Below are 20,463 nucleotides of genomic sequence, written 5' to 3' on the forward strand. Positions count from 1 at the left end.
CGGCGGCCGGGCCGCGCCGGGCCGGCGGGGGGCGGGAGGAGGAGGAGGAGGAGGAGGAGGAGGAAGGCCGGGGCGGGCCCGGCCGCCGGCCGGAGATGGTGATCTGCTGCGCCGCCGCCAACTGCTCCAACCGGCAGGGGAAGGCGCACCGGGGCGCCGTCTCCTTCCACAGGTGAGCCCGCGGCCCCGCAGGTGCCGAGGAGCCGGGGGCGGCGGTGCCGGGGGCGGGGGGGCGGCTCCGCCACGCTCCGGGCTCCGCTCGGGCTCCGGCCGGGCTCCGGGGGCGGCCGCGCGGCGCCCTGGGCGCTCCGGCGGCGGGACGGCGGCGGCCGGCCGAGCCCCGGCGGCTCTTTGTTGTGCGGCACCGCCGGCTGGCAGCGGGCCCCCGGCCCCCCGAGCTCTGCCCCTCGCCGCGGGGCTGCGCCCACGGCGGGGGAAGTGAAGGTCAGGCGGCTCGGCCCACCGCCCAGCCCGACCTGCCGAGTCACAACTTTCGGGGGAACGGCCGAAACTTGGGAGCGTCCATCGTTTTTTCGGTCGCAGCTGTCGCCCCTTACGTTTGTGCGTGTGTTCTTCCCGGTTCCAGGTTCCCTCTGAAGGACTCAAAGCGCCTGATCCAGTGGCTAAAAGCTGTTCAGAGAGACAACTGGACCCCCACCAAGTATTCCTTCCTCTGCAGCGAGCACTTCACCAAAGACAGCTTCTCAAAGCGGCTGGAAGACCAGCACCGGTTGCTGAAGCCCACCGCCGTCCCTACCATCTTCCAGCTTGCGGAGAAAAAACGCGACAACCTGGATTATGTCAGAAGCAAGAGGAAAATAGCGAGCCAGGTACCGCTGCAGGATGGAGAGGACCCAAGGGAAGGAGGCCGTGAGGTAGCTCAGAGGACCTCATCTTCTGACCAGGACTTCATGGTGATGCAAGGGACGAACGAGATGGAGGAGGCGACTTCGCAAGAGGATATCGAGTCGATGTCCGAGGAGGAAGAGCATCTCCACAGCCAGCTGGAAGGCCCTCGGAGAAGGACGTTAGGGGATAATTTAGTTGCAAAGCCTGGACCTCAGAAGAAGCCTGACAGATCTTCTGTGGAGGACTGTCCTAAAACCGCCTGGACGGGGAGTTGGATAGCAGACAGGAGTGGCATATCGGTGGATGACTTCACGCCTCCTGCCTCTGGTGCTTGCAAGTTCATCGGCTCCCTTCATTCTTACAGCTTTTCCTCCAAGCACGCCAGAGAGAGGCCAACTTTCCCAAAAGAGCAGCTAGAAAGGAAAAGGCCAAAGAGAGACGTGGAACCAAGCTGCAGTAGCAATCTCATGGGACACGATAAGACTGTCACAGAAGACGCCCCTACTTCATCCCTCACTGCAACCCCTCAGAAACCTTCCCAGAGTTTGTCGGCATCCCCAGCGGACCTGACCCCTCAGCCTGCTGCCGAGGCTGTGGTGGGACAGAAGGGGGACACGGATGCCAACCCCATGTCGATCAACGAGGTCATCATGTCGGCCTCGGGAGCCTGCAAGCTCATTGACTCCCTCCACTCGTACTGTTTCTCCTCCAGGCAAAGCAAAAGTCAGGTGTGCTGCTTGCGTGAACAGGTGGAGAAGAAGAACGGAGAGCTGAAACTTCTGAGGCAGAGGATCAGCCGCTCGGACAGTCAAGTCAGGAAGCTGAAGGAGAAGCTAGACGAGCTGAAGAGGATCAGTTTCCCTTACTTGAACAGCCTGCTATCCCAGGACTGTGGTCAGTATTTACAGCGTCTTTGCATTCAGGCAGAATTCATCGTTTTCTTAACAATAAGAGGCTGTTTAAGTTAGAGGTAATAGCAGTGCAGTGAGTTAAAGACAGGAGAAAGGTATGTTTTTGGAAAGGGAAGTAGTAGCTAGTGCTAGGCCAAGAGATGCCAGTGAAAGAATTGGACAAGTTTGTGGGCACGTGAGCTATTTTGTGTACTCCACAAGCCTGTTGTTGTTGGTTGGTTGCTTTCCCTGACAGTGTTGGCTGTTTGGTAGAAGTTCCTGCTGTGCTCTCCAAACTTTGCCTCCTCGAAGTTGCGAATAGCACGCGTTGTTTCCATACAGCTTTCTGAGGTGATGGGGCACAACGTTAGGTTGTGGTGTGGAGGACAACTCCTGTGATGGATTTGCTTTTTCTTTTTCTTCCTGGATTATTTTAGCTTGTTCATCTGTGACATGATTTGAAGTGTGTCTGTGAAATTTTTCCGTGTCCTAACGAGCTGTCACGGACAGAAGGTATTTGGGAAAAGCTGTTGTAGTCTTCTCTAGTGATGTAAGGAGTGCTTCTGATCTTGGATTTCATGTACTGCGCTCAGTACTTGGGTCACAAGAAATCTGAGTGAGGTAGTAGGTCTCAGATACGACTGTCACCGTACACGTTGACGACGTTCTGCCTGACTGAAATACTGCGTTCAGTTTGATAATTTCCGCCCTCAGAAGGCAGAAGTCAGGAAACAGATAATAGAGTGCGAAGAGATAGGGAGTGACTTCTCTATCAGTTAAATAAATAAATAAGTGAAAGACCTGAAAATACGGGGATCTCAGCGAGGGATGAGACGGCGTGAAATTCTGTTACCGAGAAGGCAGGTCAGGCCTTACGCCTTTCTGCTGCAAGAAGAGTGATTTAATACAAAGCTTTTGAACAATGACAGAACTTTTGCACGGTGACTCCAGTTGCTAGATGTAATTTGGAGAAAAGCCTAGAAGGCTTTACTGGAATTTGGTGTCTGTGTGGCTGCGTAGGGTTACTTTGTGAAGGATGCGTGACCTGGGGCTTTTTGAAGCAGCTTCCCGAGGATGGCTAGGTATGGTGGAAACCCTTACCAAGGTAATTCTCCCCTCTGCATCCGTTGTGAGGCTCTTCCTTGTTTTCTGAAGCCGCGTGGTAGTAGGCATGGTTAGAAACGTGATCCTGGCGTAGGCAGACGCGCTCTCCAGACTCGTACAGCATGGCCTATTTCCTCACTCGAGTGCAGGAAAATAAACCCCGGCAAAATTCTCCCAGGCTGATACCCAGCGCTACTTTCTCCACGTGTTTGTAATTTTCCGGTGGAAAGCTCGTGCTTTGATTTGGGTAGAGGGGGAAATCAACACTGCAGTGGGAAACCAACGTGGTCTTCCTATTTGTGCCCTCCTGCCTGCAGTTCTGTACTGTTTTGGTGTCAGGCTAAAGGAAATGACTAAATACAAAATTAGGGTTCCGTAATTATCATGCATGAGTATAGAGAGATGTAAAGGAGGTGTCTGGCAGTGTTGAAATGCCTGCAGTGAGATGCTGGTTGCAAGGAGGGTGTCCTGGACGTTGTTTTTCTTTTTTCCTAGGAAGTACTATGATTTTGTTTTCTTTCTTGAGGCAGATGTTCTAACACGTACATGTATGTGAACATGGGAATGACCCAGTGAGAATTCTGTAAGAACATAAGGATTGTATCTTCAATTCTATAAGGTGAAATGTCAATTTTTTTTAATGAAGTGGTCAACTTGTTACCTGTTCTGCTATCCCTTATCAACAAAAATAGAGACCAACGTGAGAAAATCAAATCATTTTGGTGATTGTAGCTCTAGGCAATGAGAAGTTCTTAGGGAACCATTCTGCTGGTGACTTTTCAAGGGTTTGTTAGGGGCTGGCCAGCTTCTGTTTTAATTTCATCTTGGTGCTCTTCTGCTTTGCATTGTTTTTTCTTGTGCTCTTAGGAATAGTTTATGGCAGTCAAAATACCTGACTGCTGCTGGGCAGAGCCTGTTTTAGGCGCAGACACTAAATTGTACTCTGATGCAAAACTGAGTTGAAGAGGGCTTTTTGGTATTCATAAGAACAGGGGTAACAAGTATTAGGTTAATAATAATTACAGTCTTTATTAGTAGCTACATTTCAGTTGTCCTAAATCATACGGTGCGTAGATGAGGCGATGTTAATGGCTATAAACCTGAGCCTGCAATTTCTTTTTTTTCTAAAGCCGGTGCCTTGGGGATGGGGAGCGTAAGGAAGGTACGCGGCTGGGCTGACTTGGCAGGTTGCTGCCTGTTTACGTCCTGATTCCAGCGTGCTGCCGGCTGTCCTCCCCGCTGCCGCTCGATGTCCGGCTGCGTGCACAAAATTCAGAGCAGAGGGATGTGCTTTGGGCCCACCTGTGCTGCCCGGTCTCGGTACGAAGCCCTCTTAAAAGCATCGTGTGCTGCTCTTTATGGACTGCGTGCTGGGCTTACCGGGCAGTCCGTGCGATCTGTCCCGTGGATCTGTTTAGCAAGCGTTGCGTTTTTAAGGTTTTCTGGTGGTCCCCTGCATGTTGGCTTGCAGCCTCAAGCTGTGAGCGTATCAGACCGGACAGCCACGTGTTTTTTGCCTGGAAAGGCAGAGAACGGGCTGCCCTAGCGCACAGCAGAGCAGCGATGCCCTAAGTGTTGCCCTGGGGCAGTGCTGCTGTCTGCAAAGAGGCCCTGTGATTCCTGCTGCGTGCTTCTCACCTGGCATCTCACCGCTCGGGCAGCTCCTCGTGCCCATCGTTCTCGGCCGAAATGCTCCTCCAGCTGCACAAGGAGGTTTCTGCTGGCTGCACCCAAGTGACAGCCGTTTGGAAGGAGCAGATTTCTGCTGCACACACAGTCCCTGCCAGCCATGCTTGAGGACTGGTGACTCAGTCCGGGTGAGTTTGCCTCACAGCACGCTCAGGCCGTCACGGTGCACAAACGTGGCCTTTCCCAGCCTTTCGTAGTAGGGAGATCAACTAACTTGTTTCAGGAAAACCCCTGGGTTTTCTGCACGGCTGCTGCAGTGACGCTTTCTGTGCTGAACTTTGAATTTGCTTGCTTGTTTGGTAGGAACGCATTTCCTTCTGTTTCGTGGGCCACCTCTGGTGTCTGCAGGCCAGTGGTTGAGAAATGTTTTTGACAGAGCATGGCTGGACATGGTGCACCGGGCAGAGCACGATTAGACACATCTTCCACAGAACAAGAGGATGCACTGGGAGAAATTAGGGAGAGAGTGAGCAAAGAAATACAGCCCCGATGTCCTGGGGAAGGTGAGCTGGGAAGAACATGGGCTGCAAGGGAAGGGGAGGCAATTGAGCGTGCTCCTGTTCAGCACACATAGCACCTAACCAGCTAGTTCTGCTGGAAGCCTTCTCGGCTCTGTTGGTTGCATCACGTTCCTGAAGCCAAAACGAAGATGCTGCCTTCACGAGGTCGTGTTGCCTTAACGCCCTGGTGTTCGATCCTTTTGTAAAACTACATCTCCCAGCAGGCTCTAGGGTAACTTTCTTACCTCATCATGAGATCACTTCCCTTATAGCCATCTTATCAACCAAGTGCAGAACACTTTCTGGTGAGCAAAGGTGGTTAGAGAGCTAGACCAAGCGATAGGAGAATAGCTCTGCCTGCTATGGCCAGCAGTGGAGAAAACGCAGGTAGGATTCAATGTGCTTAAAGTATATGCATTTATCAGAGGTAGAGTTGCTCAAATTCAGGTTTCTGAGCTTACGTGGAGCCCGTTCCAAACTCCATGTCTGCTTTCGTGAAGGTCATGTTAAAGGAGATTTGCAAAATGGGTCCACGTGGAAAACAATCAGAATTTTGCTAAGTAGCCATTGGAAATGTTTCTTTCCAGTTTAGATTCGTTTCTTAGTATTTGTACAAAACCTCATAGAAGTGCAGTTGTTTATAATGCTTTCTATGTGTGGATGAAGGATAACTGGTGAGCTTTGGGACCACAGGCAGGAGGACCTGAACGTTAAACGTGGTTTTGTGCGGTACCGGAGACCCAATGCCTCTGCAGTGGAAGTGTTTTCCACCAGGGTGGCAAGAGACTTTTGCTTGTTTTGCAGAAACAAGTCGTAAAGCTATGTTCCTCAGTGTCAGTGGGAAGAGATGTGAGGGGGTGCGAGAACAAGAAAAATATATTTATTCTAGAATGGCAGGTGCTGATCGCAGCTCTTCTGCCTTATCTACCTGGAGAAATGGACGGGAATGGCTGGGACAGAGGGCTGGTCAATAAAGCGTTACAAAGATTGAAGGATAACGTGAGCAAAGAGTGAGATAAGGAGCAGGAATATGTGCACAGAGGTTAAGAGTGGGGCCAAATCTGTGACAAGGTGTCAGGAGAGAGGCTGGGTGAGGATCTCTAGCACCTGCAGCCCGTGCAGGGGCTGCCCTGGGGCTGACGGGCTCCAGTCAGCAGTGGGGTTCCGCAGGGCTCCGATTTAGGGCCAGTTCTCTTTCCTGTCTTCATAAATGGACTTGGGTGCGGGACTTGAAGGTATGCTTCCTGTGCAGACAATGCTAAGTTCTGACAACTGTTTGACTCTGTTGAGGATGGAGAGCCCTTGCAGAGAGATGTGGACAAATGAGAGGGCTGAGCAGTCACCAACAATACGAAGGGAGCAAGTGCTGGATTCTGCGCCTGGGAAGGGGCAACCCTGGCTATACCTACAGACTGGGGGACGAGAGGCTGGAGGGCCGCCCTGCAGAAAGAGATCTGGGGGTTGTGGTCAATAGCAAGGTGAAAATGAGCCCTGGCAGCCAAAAGGGCCAACGGTACTCTGCGGTGCCTCAGGCACAGCCCTGCCGCAGGCGGAGGGAAGGGATCATCCTGCTCTGCGCTGCCTGACAGCCTCACCTCGAGTGCTGTGTGCTGCTTGGGGTGCCACAACATAAGAAGGATATAGAGCTGTTAGAGAGTGTCCAGAGGAGGGCTACAGAGATGGTGAAGGGTTTGGAGGAGAAGACATGAGGAGCAGCTGAGGTCCCTGGGTTTGTTCAGCGCAGCCCAGAGCAGGCTGGGGGGAGGCCTCATGGCGGCCTGCAGCTCCCTCACAGGGAGCGGAGGGGCAGGCGCTGAGCTCTGCTCTCTGGGGACAGCGACAGGACCCGAGGGAACGGCATGGAGCTGGGACAGGGGAGGGTCAGGCTGGGGGTTAGGGAAAGGTTCTGTGCCCAGAGGTGGTCGGGCACTGAACAGGCTCCCCAGGGCAGTGGTCACAGCACTGAGCCTGCCAGAGTTCAAGAAGCGTTTGTACGAGGCTCTCGGACACAGGGTTTGATTTTGGCGTGGTCCTGTGTGGAGCCAGGAGTTGGACTACGTGGTCCTGGTGGGTCCCTTCCAACTTGGGATCTTCTGTGATTCCATGACAGAGGTGAGCTGCCTCGAGCATTGCTGGGGCAGCAGGGACCAGCTGGACACACAGCGAGCTCCCCTCCTCTCCTGCCTCGTGCAGGTAATTGGGTTGGTTTTAGAAATCCCCGTCAAGCTGAGGGACTCGGGACAAGTGATTGCACTTCTCTGTGTGTGTGTCTCAAGGTCTATGATCTGTGAGATTATCAGCTGTTATCTTTTCAAATGCTGATTAGCTAAACCTAAACAATATTATCTCTTAGGCTGTCTAGGTTTTTATAGTTCACTCTTTCACAGGAGCATGCTTTGGGAACAGTGACTGCAAGATTGTGGCTGTCAGATGGATTCAGGGTAGAAATTTCATTGTAGGAATTCCGTCTCCAGGACCGGGTTCATCAGGAGATGGCCCTTCCAGTGTCCCCATGGAGAGAAAGGAGGTTGGAAGGGGGGAAGCAAGACCTGTGGCTTCGCTGTTTTTTGCATCTTTTTCTGTGGAGTGGTCTGCTTTCTGTTTTTTTTGTTTGTTTTGTTTTTTGTTTTTTTACCCCCAATGGCCTGTTCAGCTTGTGGATTAGGCATTTATTTCTGAAGTCAGTGGGCAATGACTCACACACACACAAAAAAAAAAACACACAAATACAATAGCTTGTGACTAGGAAGCAATGAAAATGCTAACTAAGGAAAACTTGAAAGAAAGTAAAATGTACATTGAGGTAAGCTTTCTTTAGGATGTTTGGGTTTCCCATAACAGTGTAATTTTAATAATTTGTTTTCTCTGTTTTGTACTGCAGGAGAAGTCTGGTAGTGACTGCAGACACTGGAACGTTTTACCACAGAGGCAGTAACAGATTGGCATTGGTTATGAAATTAATTACTAATAGAGGGTGTAAGATGTGAATTTGTGAATGTACTCACATTTCCCCCCTCAGAGCAGGGATGGAGTTAGAGCACGTCAGTGCTAGGAGTGCTTTATTGGTTTGCTGGGAGAGAGCATCAGCAAGTGGAAGGGGTAAAATGCTGGAGAGGGGCAGCAGGGAATAAAGCCACCTTCTGTACCTAATTGGGCAAGAAGTGCACAGAACAAGGCTGCTCCTTAATTACTGGAATGTTGCTGACGATGGTTTAAATCTAGTAAGCGTCTCAGATGAAGAAAGGACTGCAGGAAGCTGCCCAGCTGCTGGCTGTAGTCCCCACACCTTGAAGACGGAAGGTGCCGTGTGAGATTTTTTCTTTTCGCTTAAGTTTCGTGCAGCAAGTATTCCCCAGCTTAGGAGAAACAGGTTAGCTGTCTCATTAGCAGCCAACTGGCTGCTCACTCTGCAGTTTTGCTGATAAAACTGCAAAGGGATTTGTGCCAGCATAGCTCTGTGTGCCAGGGATCACACTGCAGAGCCACACTGGCTGAGGCCTGCGTAGATGTGGCCGGGGGGATCGCTCGTCCGCTTTGTCCGGTTTATCTCGCGGCCGGGAGACCGCATCGTCCCTCGCTGCGGAGTGTGGGCAGCCAGTTACAGCCTGACTTTGTTACCGTGCAGGGAGAGGTTTGACTTCTAAACCCCTGTGAATGGGAAGGAAGTGGAAGCAACCCATCTGCAAGCCCGGAGGGATGCAGCGAGGTCAGGAGGTGAAGCAGAGCTGACTTGTGTCCCCAGGACCTGGGCACGGCGGTCTCGGGGGAGAGCGTGGCCTGAACAGCTTCCTGAAGAAACGAGACCTAGGTGATCATGTTGCTGATCACGTTGCTGTGGTTTTTGTCTCCCAAGCTGTTACCACAACTTTTAAACGTGGTGGTTGACTTCATCTGGGTTTTGTAGCGGAGCAGAGGTCTCAAGGTGCTGGGAGGAGTTTCAAGAAAATGGATAACTTGGTGGGGGAGAGTGACACCATGAAGGTCCTTATTAAGGAAGAGGCTGTAGTGTGAGCTTACTTGTTATTACACAAAAAAGAAACTGTGCACATGGACACAAAAGGACCAAGATTTGCTTCATCCGTCTTGCAAGGACACTCTGAGGCTTTAAACGTGTAGAAGGGAGGACAGCGTGTCTTGCAGTGCAGGTTCCCAGAGGTGGTTCATATTTCTTGTTATTCTCAGGCACTTGCCTACTACTGTGGCTTAAAAAGTGTTTGTAAAAGTGAGCCATGAATGTAGATTGTTAAAGATGAATTTGCATGTTCCTCCTTCAGTGAAATTCCTCTTGACAGAGACCACATCTCCAAGTCTGTGTTAAAACAAAGCAGCTCAGTAGACAGATGTTTTCCACTTTCCTCTGTAAAATTATTTATTGCTACAACAGTCTTACATTTACTTAACCGTGACATAAGAAGCAATTTTTTTTTTAATCACCTTTCTTTTCTGATGCCCTCAATCAGCCTTTCTCCCGTCAGGCTCCCTGCTGTTGCTTTTCTGCCCTTTCAGTTCAGCTCTCTGGCACAGAAGGCTGCCAGAGGTGATAACAGAACTTAGTCCGAAGTCCGATGCCAGAAGTAAGAAGCAGCAGCATACAGAAGTGATCGGGATGTGCATCACTGAGTCTCCGGTCCTTATTCCCACAGCACGGTTGGTAAGCGGGAGAAAATGAAGTGCTCTGTCACAGGATGGAAGCTGTCCTGGTCCTAGGCTTTGTTGCCATCTCCTGGCCCAGAAGAGGGCAGCAGCAGCGCAGGCTGCAGTCTCCGCTGACCTTAACAAAGCTTTGCTCTTCCCTTCCGTGGGGGGGCTTCAGGGCCTGCAGAAAGCTCGGGAGGAAAAGCAACGTGTGCGGGTTGCAAGGTGAAGACAAGGTGCTGTGGGCAGGGTGCTGATGCCGTCTGTGCCCTCACACAGCCTGCTCTGGGACTGCAAGCGGGAAGGAAAAGTGGTTCCTAAGAAGCAGTCTAGAGGTATTTAGTTTCTCATAGCAGTAATTTTGGACTTCAGTTACTGGTAATCCCTGCCTTGAAGTCACTGTCTTCACTGCACCAGAAAACAGCGTGCTGTTGCTTGGGCTGCCGACAGGACAGGTGGAAGGTAGGAACGGTGACGGACAGCCGGGTAGCTGCCGCCGCTGTGCAGGCTGTAGGAACCCCCCGGTAAGCCGGCAGTGCCCGCACAAACACGCGGGGTGCTCTTTGCAGGGGGTTGCTTTGATGCTGCAGATTTTGACCACTTTGTTCGTAGTGAGAGCTCGTGTTTTCTCGGGTTGCTTCACTTGCAGAGTACGTGAGGATAATAAACTAGCGGCGTCTTGATGACTTGCTAGTTGACATTCTGTCTTTAAACTTGCTGCGAGAGAATAAAGAATAAAAGTGGCTATCTTTTACTGGTGAAAAATGTGTTCCCCTACTTTGGCATCCTAGTGTGACCTCTCCAATCTTCCTTGCTCAGTCTTTTTTGCCTGTGGGTTGGGTTTGAGCGTAGTGCAACTCGGACAATTTTTTGTTGAGGGCACCATTTCTCCTTGCAGCTGAGTCCATGCCTTCTAGACCAGCCAGACAGCTTATTCCTGTACTAGATGGTATCACTAGGTGTGGAAAACACCCGTTTAGCCCCTGGCCTGCCACTGCCTGTCATTTAGCACACGAGTGGGAGGAGGGCGTGCTTTAAGCGAACTTACTCAGCTGCATAATGGAGCCAGCCTAGGTTTTGCAGTGCCCCCCCTCATCTCTATTTGTAGAGGTCTTCCCTAGGATCATGTGGGTGCTGTATCACTTTCCCTGTTTACATCGTAGGAAAGGATCTGCTTTGTCGTTCACGTGACTTTAAAATGTCTGTCTCAATTTCTCTCCCCTTTTTTTTTCCAGCTCACTCCCTGTGAAATCATAGCAGAATGCAAAACTGTTGCTTATCAAAGCTCTTCTAAAATGATTCATTAAAGAAGGAGCCTTTTAGCCTTGTGAAGCAGACCTCGGTTGCTTCTTAATAAATGCAGTGACAAATGGGAGTACCTTTCTCTTCTGTTTTATGCTTTATCTTACGTGCACACCCGTCTTTTTAATACCTTTCAGTGAGCCTTAGTCCAGCACCTAAACAGAGCAATTCCTGAACTCTCTCTACCTCTTTTTATAAAACTACAGCTCATTATTAGCCTCTTAAAAAAATACAGGTAAACTTTGATTTTGAATATGGATGCTGCCTGACTTTTTTTCCTCTGAAGTGAGGACTCATTTCCTTGAGCTCCAAAACAAACAGGAACAGCCCGTCCTTAGTGCTCGAGAAAAATCAGGGCCAGAGCACTGGAGATCTGTCACTGATATCGTTTAATCATGCTTCATTCTTTACCCTGAGATTTCAGACTTCTCCTTCCTTTTGTGTCAAAGGGAGGGGACTTTCCCTTTGAGTGGTGCTAGAGAGAGGGGGCAGAAAGGCACTGCCGGGAATAGCGCCCTGGGGGAGGCCGCGAGCAGGTCTGAAAACAGACTTACTTTCCTTGCACCTTGGAGCTGACTTTGCTCTGCAGAAAAGTGTTCCTGATGCGTTGGACCACTTCTGAGGTGTTTCATGTTCTTCCTCCACCCAGCTGTTAACAGCAAGCTGTAGAGCAGGCCCACGACATGTCTTCATTCTTTCCTCTTCCTCCGCAGAGACTCCCCAGCTGAACCCTGTGATGGAGCCCCTGTCCTGGATGCTGGGCACCTGGCTCTCAGACCCCCCGGGGGACGGCACCTTCCCCACGATGAAGCCGTTCCAGTACCTGGAAGAAGTGCACATCTCTCACGTGGGGCAGCCCATGCTCAACTTCTCGTAAGTCTCGAGGTTTGTCTGTGCTGGCAGCAGCTTTTGGATCGGAGCAGGTGTGGCTGCAGTGGGATTTGTTGGTTGCATTTCTTTTCCAGCTGCAAAGTAAACTGGTTTTCATCTATCAAGGGAGACAATGTAGCGGCACGTAGCTAGGTGGTCTGCTTTTATGGGGGTTGTTTTCTTTTAAAGCTGCTGATAAATCGGTGTGCTGTTGTGCTGTGCCCAGAGCTGCACACCTGCAATCAGTGACCGTTCACTAGCCGATACCCAAACGTACCGTGCGACTCCACAGAGCTTTCAGAAGTGAGTGCACACCTCTGGTGTTGAAGCGTATGTGCAGAGGGTCAGGACTGTGACTGTGGCACAACATGCACTTCTTGTGGCCTGCCTCTCTTGAGGGTTACACAGTGAGAAGCAACGGAAGGCGCTGGGATCAGCAACGAGATTGACCCCATCCTGAACACAAACATCCCAATAGTTTGGGCAAATTCAGTACCTGTCTTTGAAAGGTCAGTGATCCGTCCGCTTTAACATGCTGTGCGTATGTGTTAGCCAAAAGATGTTGTCCTTACGGCCAGAGAAGACACCGTTCCTGTTGCTGGTGCTGGCTGTTTCATTAGAAATGAATCCTCAAGTAGTAGTGTTACCCCACAACCACCATCACTCTGCTTTGTCAGGCTGACACGGATAGAAATGAAGGCACGGTGGCGTAGCTAACAGGTTTGTCCGTTTTAAACTGTGGTCCTCGGTCTTCACCGACGTGAAAAATTTGAGAAAAATCAAATGTTCAACAAGCTGTGCTGGGTATCAGGCAGACAGCTTAACTGCTTTGTTTGCAAGTAATTGTTCGAAGAGAAATGCAAAATCTGGAGGAGGAGAAGTGACATGTTAGCTAACGGTTCAGTGCTGATCCTTTGGCTGGGAGGGCTGAGATGGAAAGGTTGTTGCTCTGAGAACCAGAGAAAGGAATAACTACGAGATAGTGACGTTGTGGGAATGGTACCCTGTGTTCCTGGTGTGTGTCGCTTGTTGCGACAGAGCTGTTGGCAAGGCGTGATATTTCTAGTTCAGTTTCCAAAAGAAACAGGGCTGCGACAGTTGTGCTCTACACCCAGCATGCCCCAACTCCAGCTTGTGGCTCACTTGCTGGTCTGAGTTGTATTCTTTTGCTGTGGAAATACAGCTCAGAACTGCTGAACTCTGGGAAGCTTTGGGAAGGTGGGCAGGCTTGGAGGTGAGGGACCCGGCTCCTCCCTGGCTCCTCAACCAGTGCCCCAGGCCGTTACAAGCCACACGTCTCCCAGACACTCCAGGCACTGACAGCAGCCTTGAGTTCGTTCCCCCTTTGTTTCTCGACAGTCTCAGCGTGATGCACGTCTCCACAGGGTGCGCCGAGTGCAGAGCACGTAGGCCGGGGTGCTAGGGCAGTCCTTAGCATAGACGCAGTCCTGCACTGCTGGTGTCGGTCACTCCTGGTCCTTGTCGCCGTGGGGTTAGGAGGAGACGGCTATGTACAGAGCCAAGCAGGAGTAATTGTGTTTGTGCCCAGAGGATGCTGGGGAGCCAGAAGCACTTGTAAGCACCCGAATTCTGTAACAGCATGCCTGTGCTGTGCTCCTCCTTCCTTGCTTCCAGTTTCCTTTTACATTTCCTTTTGGGAGATGGCGACTTTGAGTGATTCAGTAGCTCTTACTTCATGCAGGAAGCCCTTTCTTTGGGCTTTTTGGCTCTTGGTGTTTCTTCACTAAATAACTGCTTCAGCTCACTGTGTGGTTCAATTCCATTACCTGCGTAGGCTCGGGAGTGCTGTAGCACTAACACAATATACAACCGTGTGTAATAATACGTAGATATTGCCCGTGACACGGCTGACCAAATGTACAGCTGTGAGGCATTAGGAAGAGTAAACAAGTATCCGAGCTGTTTTTTTTTCTTTTTGAGATGGGAAGAAATAAGTCTGCAGTGTTACTGCCTGCAGCAAGTAAGGTGCAAAGAAAAAAACCTGACAGATCTTTAAAAATTTAATAAAGATGTTATTGTAAGGCCAGCTACGTGTTTGAGAGAAGGAAATTTGCAACGGGTATGGCTTCAGCATCAGCGACGTGTCTTACTGTAACCCAAGGGAGTTTCTAAGCTAGTAGTTAGAGAGACCCAGGAGCTGTGGAAAATCGGAAGCCTGAACTTAAATAATGTCTTCCAGCTCTGTGGTGTAGCTGTGCACATCAAGGAACTGTCTTTTTACACACTTAAGTCTTCCAGCCGTGAAGTATTGTCAGTCTCTTACTCTTCAAATGCAGGCAGTCACGTGGTTAAATAAAATACAGTTTTCTCTGAGACAAAACCAGGCCAAACCCTGTGTTTTCAGTGCAACAATACAGCAACGTTTGTATTACGATTTCCCCTCAGGTTCAACGCCTTCCATCCAGACACCAGGAAACCAATGCACCGAGAGTGTGGGTTCATCCGCCTCAAACCTGACACTAATAAGGTGGCCTTCATCAGCGCCCAGAACACAGGTACTGCATCTCTGGGGAAGAGAAGAGGTCCTTGGCCTGCGGTGCCATTCATCACTCTCCTAGAAAATTACTGGACCTCTTTAACAGTTCCATTTTTGTTTATTTTCACTGTGGGCTCAGCACCAAAGAGCAGCAGCAGCATCTCCCCATCCTGCTGTTAATGAGCTAGAGTCAAAAGCACCATGTTTCTAGGGCTGGCTACATGGCTTTGCCCAGACAGCAAGGCTTTCTAGCTTTCTCAGACAGGAGAGGACTGCGAATCAAAATATCACTCATGAAGGAGACTTGAGGGATATCCTTTCCTAAAATGGTATGTTGGTATTTATACTTTGTAAAGCTTTTTGAAACAAAAGTACCCCTCAATTCATGACAAGAGTTGCAGCCGGGCCCTTAATCAGGGCAGGTGGTAAGTGGCCACTGGCATTCTTGTTGCCTTCATGGTATCCAAGTGTGGTTTTTGCAGGGAGAAAGGGAGAACTCGTACAGATAAGACGCATCATTCCCACTGTTCCCATGAGTTGGCCACAGTAGACCCTGTGGTAGAAACAGAGGGTGTAAGCCTCAGGTCCTGAGCTCATCTGTCTGGAGTCCTCCTATTGCTAGCATAGCGGTTGGCCTGCTGCTAATTCTGAGCACCGTCAGGTTCAGTGTCCCACTTAGATCGTTGTTACTGATGTTAACGCTCACCGTGTTTGATTCTGTGGTGCAGAGCTTGTGGCCCTGGCAAGGTGAGGCTGTGGTGGTGGTAAACCTCCCGTGCGACCTCTCCTTCGCAGAGTGCTTGGTGTGATTCATACCACAAGTTTCCTATTACAAACCCTGCCTGGCTGCAGCGCTGTGATGGGTAGCTCCTCTCCTGTTCCCTTTGCCATGTCCAAGAGTAATCTCAGTACGGTCCTCTTAGTTCCTAAACTAGGAGAATCTCCCAGTGGCCAGAATTACTGCCTGGGTACTCACTGTGCACCTGACAGCGACTGAATGGGAGAGAAAACTGCATCTACGTTACATGATAACCAAAGAACTTTTAAACCCAGTTAAGTAAGGATCTAAAACTAGAGAGTGTGTGCTGAAGGGAAAATGGCCAGTAGCAATGCGATACCTATCGTACAGCGTGTGAGTAAGTCTGGCTAGATCTTCCAGCATTATGTTTCTGAGGTTGCATGGATTTACAGTTGATGATGTGTGCTAGGTCAAATAAAAATCTTCTTCATCTGTTGTATAGCCTAACAGCTGTGACGTTGTTAATTAACCTTCGTAGCCTGGCATTTATGACCTTGCTTCTCATCAGGTCTCGTGGAGGTGGAAGAAGGGGAGGTGAATGGACAAGAGCTGTCTATAGCTTCTCACTCCATAGCCAGGATCTCCTTTGCCAAGAAGCCCCACGTAGAGCAGGTGAGTTCACACTCGGTTAGCAATTCAAATAATATTGCTAGCCCCAGGGGGTGTCCAGTTGAGAGGAGAGGCCGATTAATGCTTTAATTACAGATTACCCTCAGGTCTTCTTGGAAATACCGCACAGCATCCTTGCTTATTTTCTGTGTAACGGTTTTCAGAAGCTGCTTCACAGATTACTAGACAAGAAGGAATCATTAAGATAGGAACTGCCATGCTGAGTCAGACCAGCCAACCCAGAATCCTGTCTCCAGCAAGGGCAGTAGCAGGTCCTTAGGGAAGAAGATAGGAAAGTCTTGTCTAAATAGTAGCACTGAGCCCCCCGGGAAGGGCCCACTCTGCAGGTTTAGATCCCAGCCCTGCTGCCCTGCAGGATCCTTCAGTCACGGGTCTTTTCCAGGTCTGCCTTCCACACCTGTGAGACAGATCATTCTGGCTATTCCATTAGTCATCACAGATTTCCTCCTCTGCTGTTCGGTTTTCGTTCAGATCAGAGCCATATGCTGCTGGTAATGGGTCAAAATGAGCCCTTCAGAAACCCTCAGCTAAGGTCACGCATTGTGAAATAAATTCTTGTTAAAGATGAGTACATTTTATATTCTTTTATTTGTCTTTTTCCTGCTTCAGGAAGCAGCCCTGGTGCAGCACACAGGCTGAGCTGCAGCTGCAGCCAGAGGTAGCTGAGGATGGGTTGATGAGGACGAGGTGTTCTGAAGTGAGCAGGAGCACCAGTTGTGTGCTTGGCAGGCGCTGGCTGCTGAAACGGAAGGGGATGTGTTAGGTACTGGCATTAGGCGCGCGCTGCATGTGTAGGAGCAGATGTATTAACGGGGTTGGATGCTGTCTTAGAGCCTGCAGACTGGCAACAGCTTCTGGAAGTGCCCTGGAGTGACCTGCACTGGAAATGTACACATTTGCAAAAAACTCTTTCTTTCAGTGTCTTTGAGGCAAGCTGAAAGTCTAGAGCAGCAGGAAATCTGGTGTCTTCCTGCTAGCCTGGGTTAGCACACCCTCATTGCCTGTTATCCCCATCCTCTGACACAAGTTTATCTTGCTGCTTCCAACACTCCTACCCAGTTTGGCAAACTTCCTCAAACCAAATCTTCCTGGTGTGTGGCAGTGCGCTGAGATCACTTTGCAGCAAGCTCTGAGTCTGGAGATGTGTGAGAGAGCGGTTTGAAGAAGAGCTAGAAAATGGGATACTCTCTGTTTTTCAAGTCAAATACTAAATCAGCCAAAGCTTTCTTTAAGACAAAACAACAGAAAAAAACATTTCTTCTGGAAAACCAACTCAATTTTATTTCTGAAAGAAATGGGAGAATTCTATTGTCCTTAAGCAAGTTACTGCAGTAAAATGGAGGCATTTTGTGAAAAACAGCAGGAATGAATTCCACTTCTGATTCAACTTTCAACACAGTCTTTAATAGAAGCGCAGCGTCCTCTTTCAGCACCGATGGATGAACCACTGCAATGTTAATGTGAATGCAGCTCTTTGAAAAAGGCACTTGCTTTTTTAGCTGTTGTTTAAGGTGAAAGGGAAGTGGTAGGAATACTGATGTGTGTACACTTCAGCATATCCCCTTGGCAAAAGCCTTCTGGGGAGGCAGCTATTGTTTTGAAAGTGCTTTGTGAATCCATGGGATGCTTTTTGACTATACTGTGCTCCTAACAGTCTTTGCTTTCTTCTTGCTTGCAGTGCACTGCATTTTAGAAATTTCTAAATCAGGCTGATTTAAGTAACCGCCAATTCCTCATGCGTGCAGGTTATCCTGCTGTCCCCAGGACTTGGTTTCTGTTCATCCCCGGGACTGTGTTCAGCACGGGAAGCACCAAGTGGAACTAGGCACTCTAAACTGTTCTTTTGGATGATGTGCAGCAAATCTGCACCAAAATCGCTTGGAGGGCCAAAGCACTGTGTGTATGGGGGCCATGCCAGGCTGTCACTCAGAGGAGCTGCCACTCGGGGAGCTGCCGTGTCCTTTAAATCATCTGTATTGTTATATTGTCCTGCAGAGTCGGGCAGCTGGAGCAACACACTGCAGTGTTATTTTAAAGCAAGAGCTTAGTTTTAAATATAATGGTTCCACTTCTCTCCTTTATTTCATAGACACCTAAGAGCAGGCTTACAGCATGTGCTGTTCCCAGGCCTGAACAGTTTGGAAGCTGCTGAAACCTGGGTTCCAGCATGAAACCTGGGTTCCAGCTGAAACCTGGGTTCCAGCATCTACTTACACAGGTCCTAAGTTTTCTAGCTCCACAGGGTAACCACGGGTTGTCCCTCCAGAGGTTTAGTGCAGTACAAGCAGGCTCGCAGCCTGTCAGGTGGAAGGATGAGGAAGGCGTTGCCAGCCAAGCCCTCTCAGATGGACAGCAGTGCTTCCTGGGCTGACCCCAGGTCAGAAGGCTCCAGTCCAGCCTCACCATACAGCATGAACAAAGCCGTTCTCTGCTGCAGTTAAATGCTTTGCAGAGAGCCTGTATGGTTTTTGGAGGCTGCCTTGAAAATGTCAGCCAGGACAGGGCATCTCCCTGGGCCTCCAGCTGGGTGCCCATCTCCTGACGGACAGGTGTTGGCCTGTCCGTACCGAGGGGACGGCAGCGGTAGTGCCAAGACCTTTCCTCTCCCAGCACAGTGGCACCAGCCACGGCACCACTTTGCTAATTAATTTACAGCCACAGCAGTTAATTTTAGCGGAAGTTAATCTGTTTAATGCAGAGTCTTCCTGTTTGTTGACCCCACAAAACATCCTCACTGAAACCCATCATCACTCAAACAGAAAACTTGAAGTGGGGAATGTAACGCCGAAGCCACACACAAACCTGCTGTTTGAATGATTTCTTTCCTCAGTTAAAAATGCTTACATTTAAGCAAAGACAACAGGTGATTTATTTTTTTTTTTCAGGCCTTCCTACCACCACACTGTAGAGCTTGAACTCATCACAAGTGAAATCTGGTGTGTTACAGACTCCAGTAGGTTTATTTCCAATAACGCATGGCCGGGGCTTTGCTCTGTGTGAGTCCCTCGTTCTCCAGCAGGGATGAACTCTTACCTTACGTGCAGTGATAGTGCTGCTCGTGTACGGCCCGCTCTCCCTCTCCAGTCAAGACCTAACACCCAAGGCTACGGACGTTCAGAACATCTCCCTGCTCCAAGTAATCCACCTGTACCCCCAGCCACAGTTCTGTGCTGCGTGGTGTGCCACCAGCATGGCAGTACCCCAAGGAAGGCAAAAGCCTAACGACAGCAACGTGTCAGCAGGCGCGAGGGGCTGTGAAAGGACAGCTAATCACGAGCACGTTGGACGCCCACTGTTATTTGCTCCTTTTTGGAAGAACAGTTGTGTTTGCTCATTTTCCATGCTCCAAAAAGGCACGTAGCCAGCCCTACTTACGGGCAGCATGCTGCCTGCTTGTGTTGCTCTGGGGATGGTGTTCTTGGGGGTTAGACCTGGTATTTTGGAAAGAGCTGCCCCCTCTAGGAGAAAAAGCTGCTCATCGTTTTCTTGTATGGTTACAGTGAAGGTAGCCTTTCATTCACGGTACGTTGACAGCAAAACAAGTGTAGCAAAGGAAAGGCATAAAGCACAGTTAAGGATTTTTACCCTTAGGTGCCGTTTGCTTGATTTTATTATTGGTTTTCCTTATCTCCTTTTCAGATTACCAGAAAATTCAGGCTCAATTCTGATGGGAAGCTAGAGCAAACCGTCTCCATGGCAACCACTACGCAGCCCATGACCCAACACCTTCACATCACCTACAAAAAGGTGACGCCGTGACGCCCCGAGGGCCAGGGGTCTCCGTGCCGAGGGCGAGGAGCTGGACCTCGTGCCCCCAGAACAGTGGCAGCTCAGGAACGCAGGACAGCAGACCCTGGAGCTGGGCGCCTGCGCTCACCCCCGGGCGCTGCGGAGCTGCCCGTGCTGTTGAGAATGTTCCTCGGATGTTCCTGTAATGGTATATAAAAAAAAATAATAATAATAAAAAGCTTTTATTTTTATGGCTGTGTCTTTGGGTGCGATTGCTGAGCGATCTGCGCGTCCCTCTGCCCTGGCAGTGGCTACAGAGGGCTTTTTTAACGCGTGCTTGTTAGTGTGCTGTGGGGGTAGAAGGGGTTGCTGATTCAGCCTTCTGGTCCTTCAGCTGTAATCTGGTGACGCAGACGTGGCAGGATGAGGAATGGGTCTGCATCACGGGGACTGGCTGTGAGAACTCCAGCTCCTGCCTGATGAAATTCAGCGAGGGAGCACCTCTGGTGGTGGGACAGAGCTGCTGCAGGACCTGCTCCTGATGGTGCCGCTCAGGTGACTTGAAAAGACGTTGGGCTATGCTGTGCTTGCATGGGCTGGGGCGGTCCTGGAGGCAAGGACCAGACCTTCTCTGGCTTCGGTGCAGAGTATCACGAGTGTGGCTTAAGACCTTGAGTCAATGAGCATCAAGAGAAACTTTAAGTAGTGGGGATTGATCTCAGCAATTCTCTTTTTGAGCTTGGTATTCATGATTCAGCATTTGACCATCATAAAATGTTATCAGGTCCCTCAGCAGTGAGGGAGACTGAGGTCTAGAGCTGCTTCTGGTCTCCAGCAGAGACGAGACAAGGGTTTTCCCAGAGCTAACAGCGCGGGAGGTATCCGCGGGGACGGGGAAGGGTGGGGTGGGCGTTGAGCTGTGAGAGGCCTGGGTGCCACTGGGAAGGTTGGGCTGGGAGTCACGGGGTC

The 20,463-nt window shown here is 50.1% G+C and overlaps 1 protein-coding gene and 1 long non-coding RNA gene across 3 annotated transcripts; both read left to right on the forward strand.

Annotated features, from left to right (window-relative positions):
• The first annotated feature begins 17 nt into the window (after positions 1 to 17).
• Positions 18 to 19,745, forward strand: THAP4 (THAP domain containing 4). Of its 2 annotated transcripts, XM_035334344.1 has the most exons (6): positions 18 to 172; positions 587 to 1,743; positions 11,683 to 11,842; positions 14,246 to 14,355; positions 15,644 to 15,747; positions 19,405 to 19,745. In XM_035334344.1, the coding sequence occupies exons 1-6, from the start codon at positions 96 to 98 to the stop codon at positions 19,522 to 19,524; spliced, it is 1,728 nt and encodes a 575-aa protein (XP_035190235.1). In that variant the 5' UTR covers positions 18 to 95; the 3' UTR covers positions 19,525 to 19,745. The 2 variants fall into 2 exon arrangements, with proteins under 2 accessions (XP_035190235.1, XP_035190236.1); XM_035334345.1 differs by lacking the exons at positions 18 to 172; positions 587 to 1,743 and adding an exon at positions 5,269 to 5,419.
• Positions 7,231 to 11,199, forward strand: LOC118171337. Its single transcript, XR_004753162.1, has 2 exons — positions 7,231 to 10,097; positions 10,284 to 11,199. It is a non-coding gene; the product is annotated as an uncharacterized LOC118171337 (long non-coding RNA).
• Positions 19,746 to 20,463: the final 718 nt, after the last annotated feature.

This window comes from Oxyura jamaicensis, chromosome 9 (genome assembly GCF_011077185.1).
Source record: "Oxyura jamaicensis isolate SHBP4307 breed ruddy duck chromosome 9, BPBGC_Ojam_1.0, whole genome shotgun sequence".
Taxonomy (NCBI): domain Eukaryota; kingdom Metazoa; phylum Chordata; class Aves; order Anseriformes; family Anatidae; genus Oxyura; species Oxyura jamaicensis.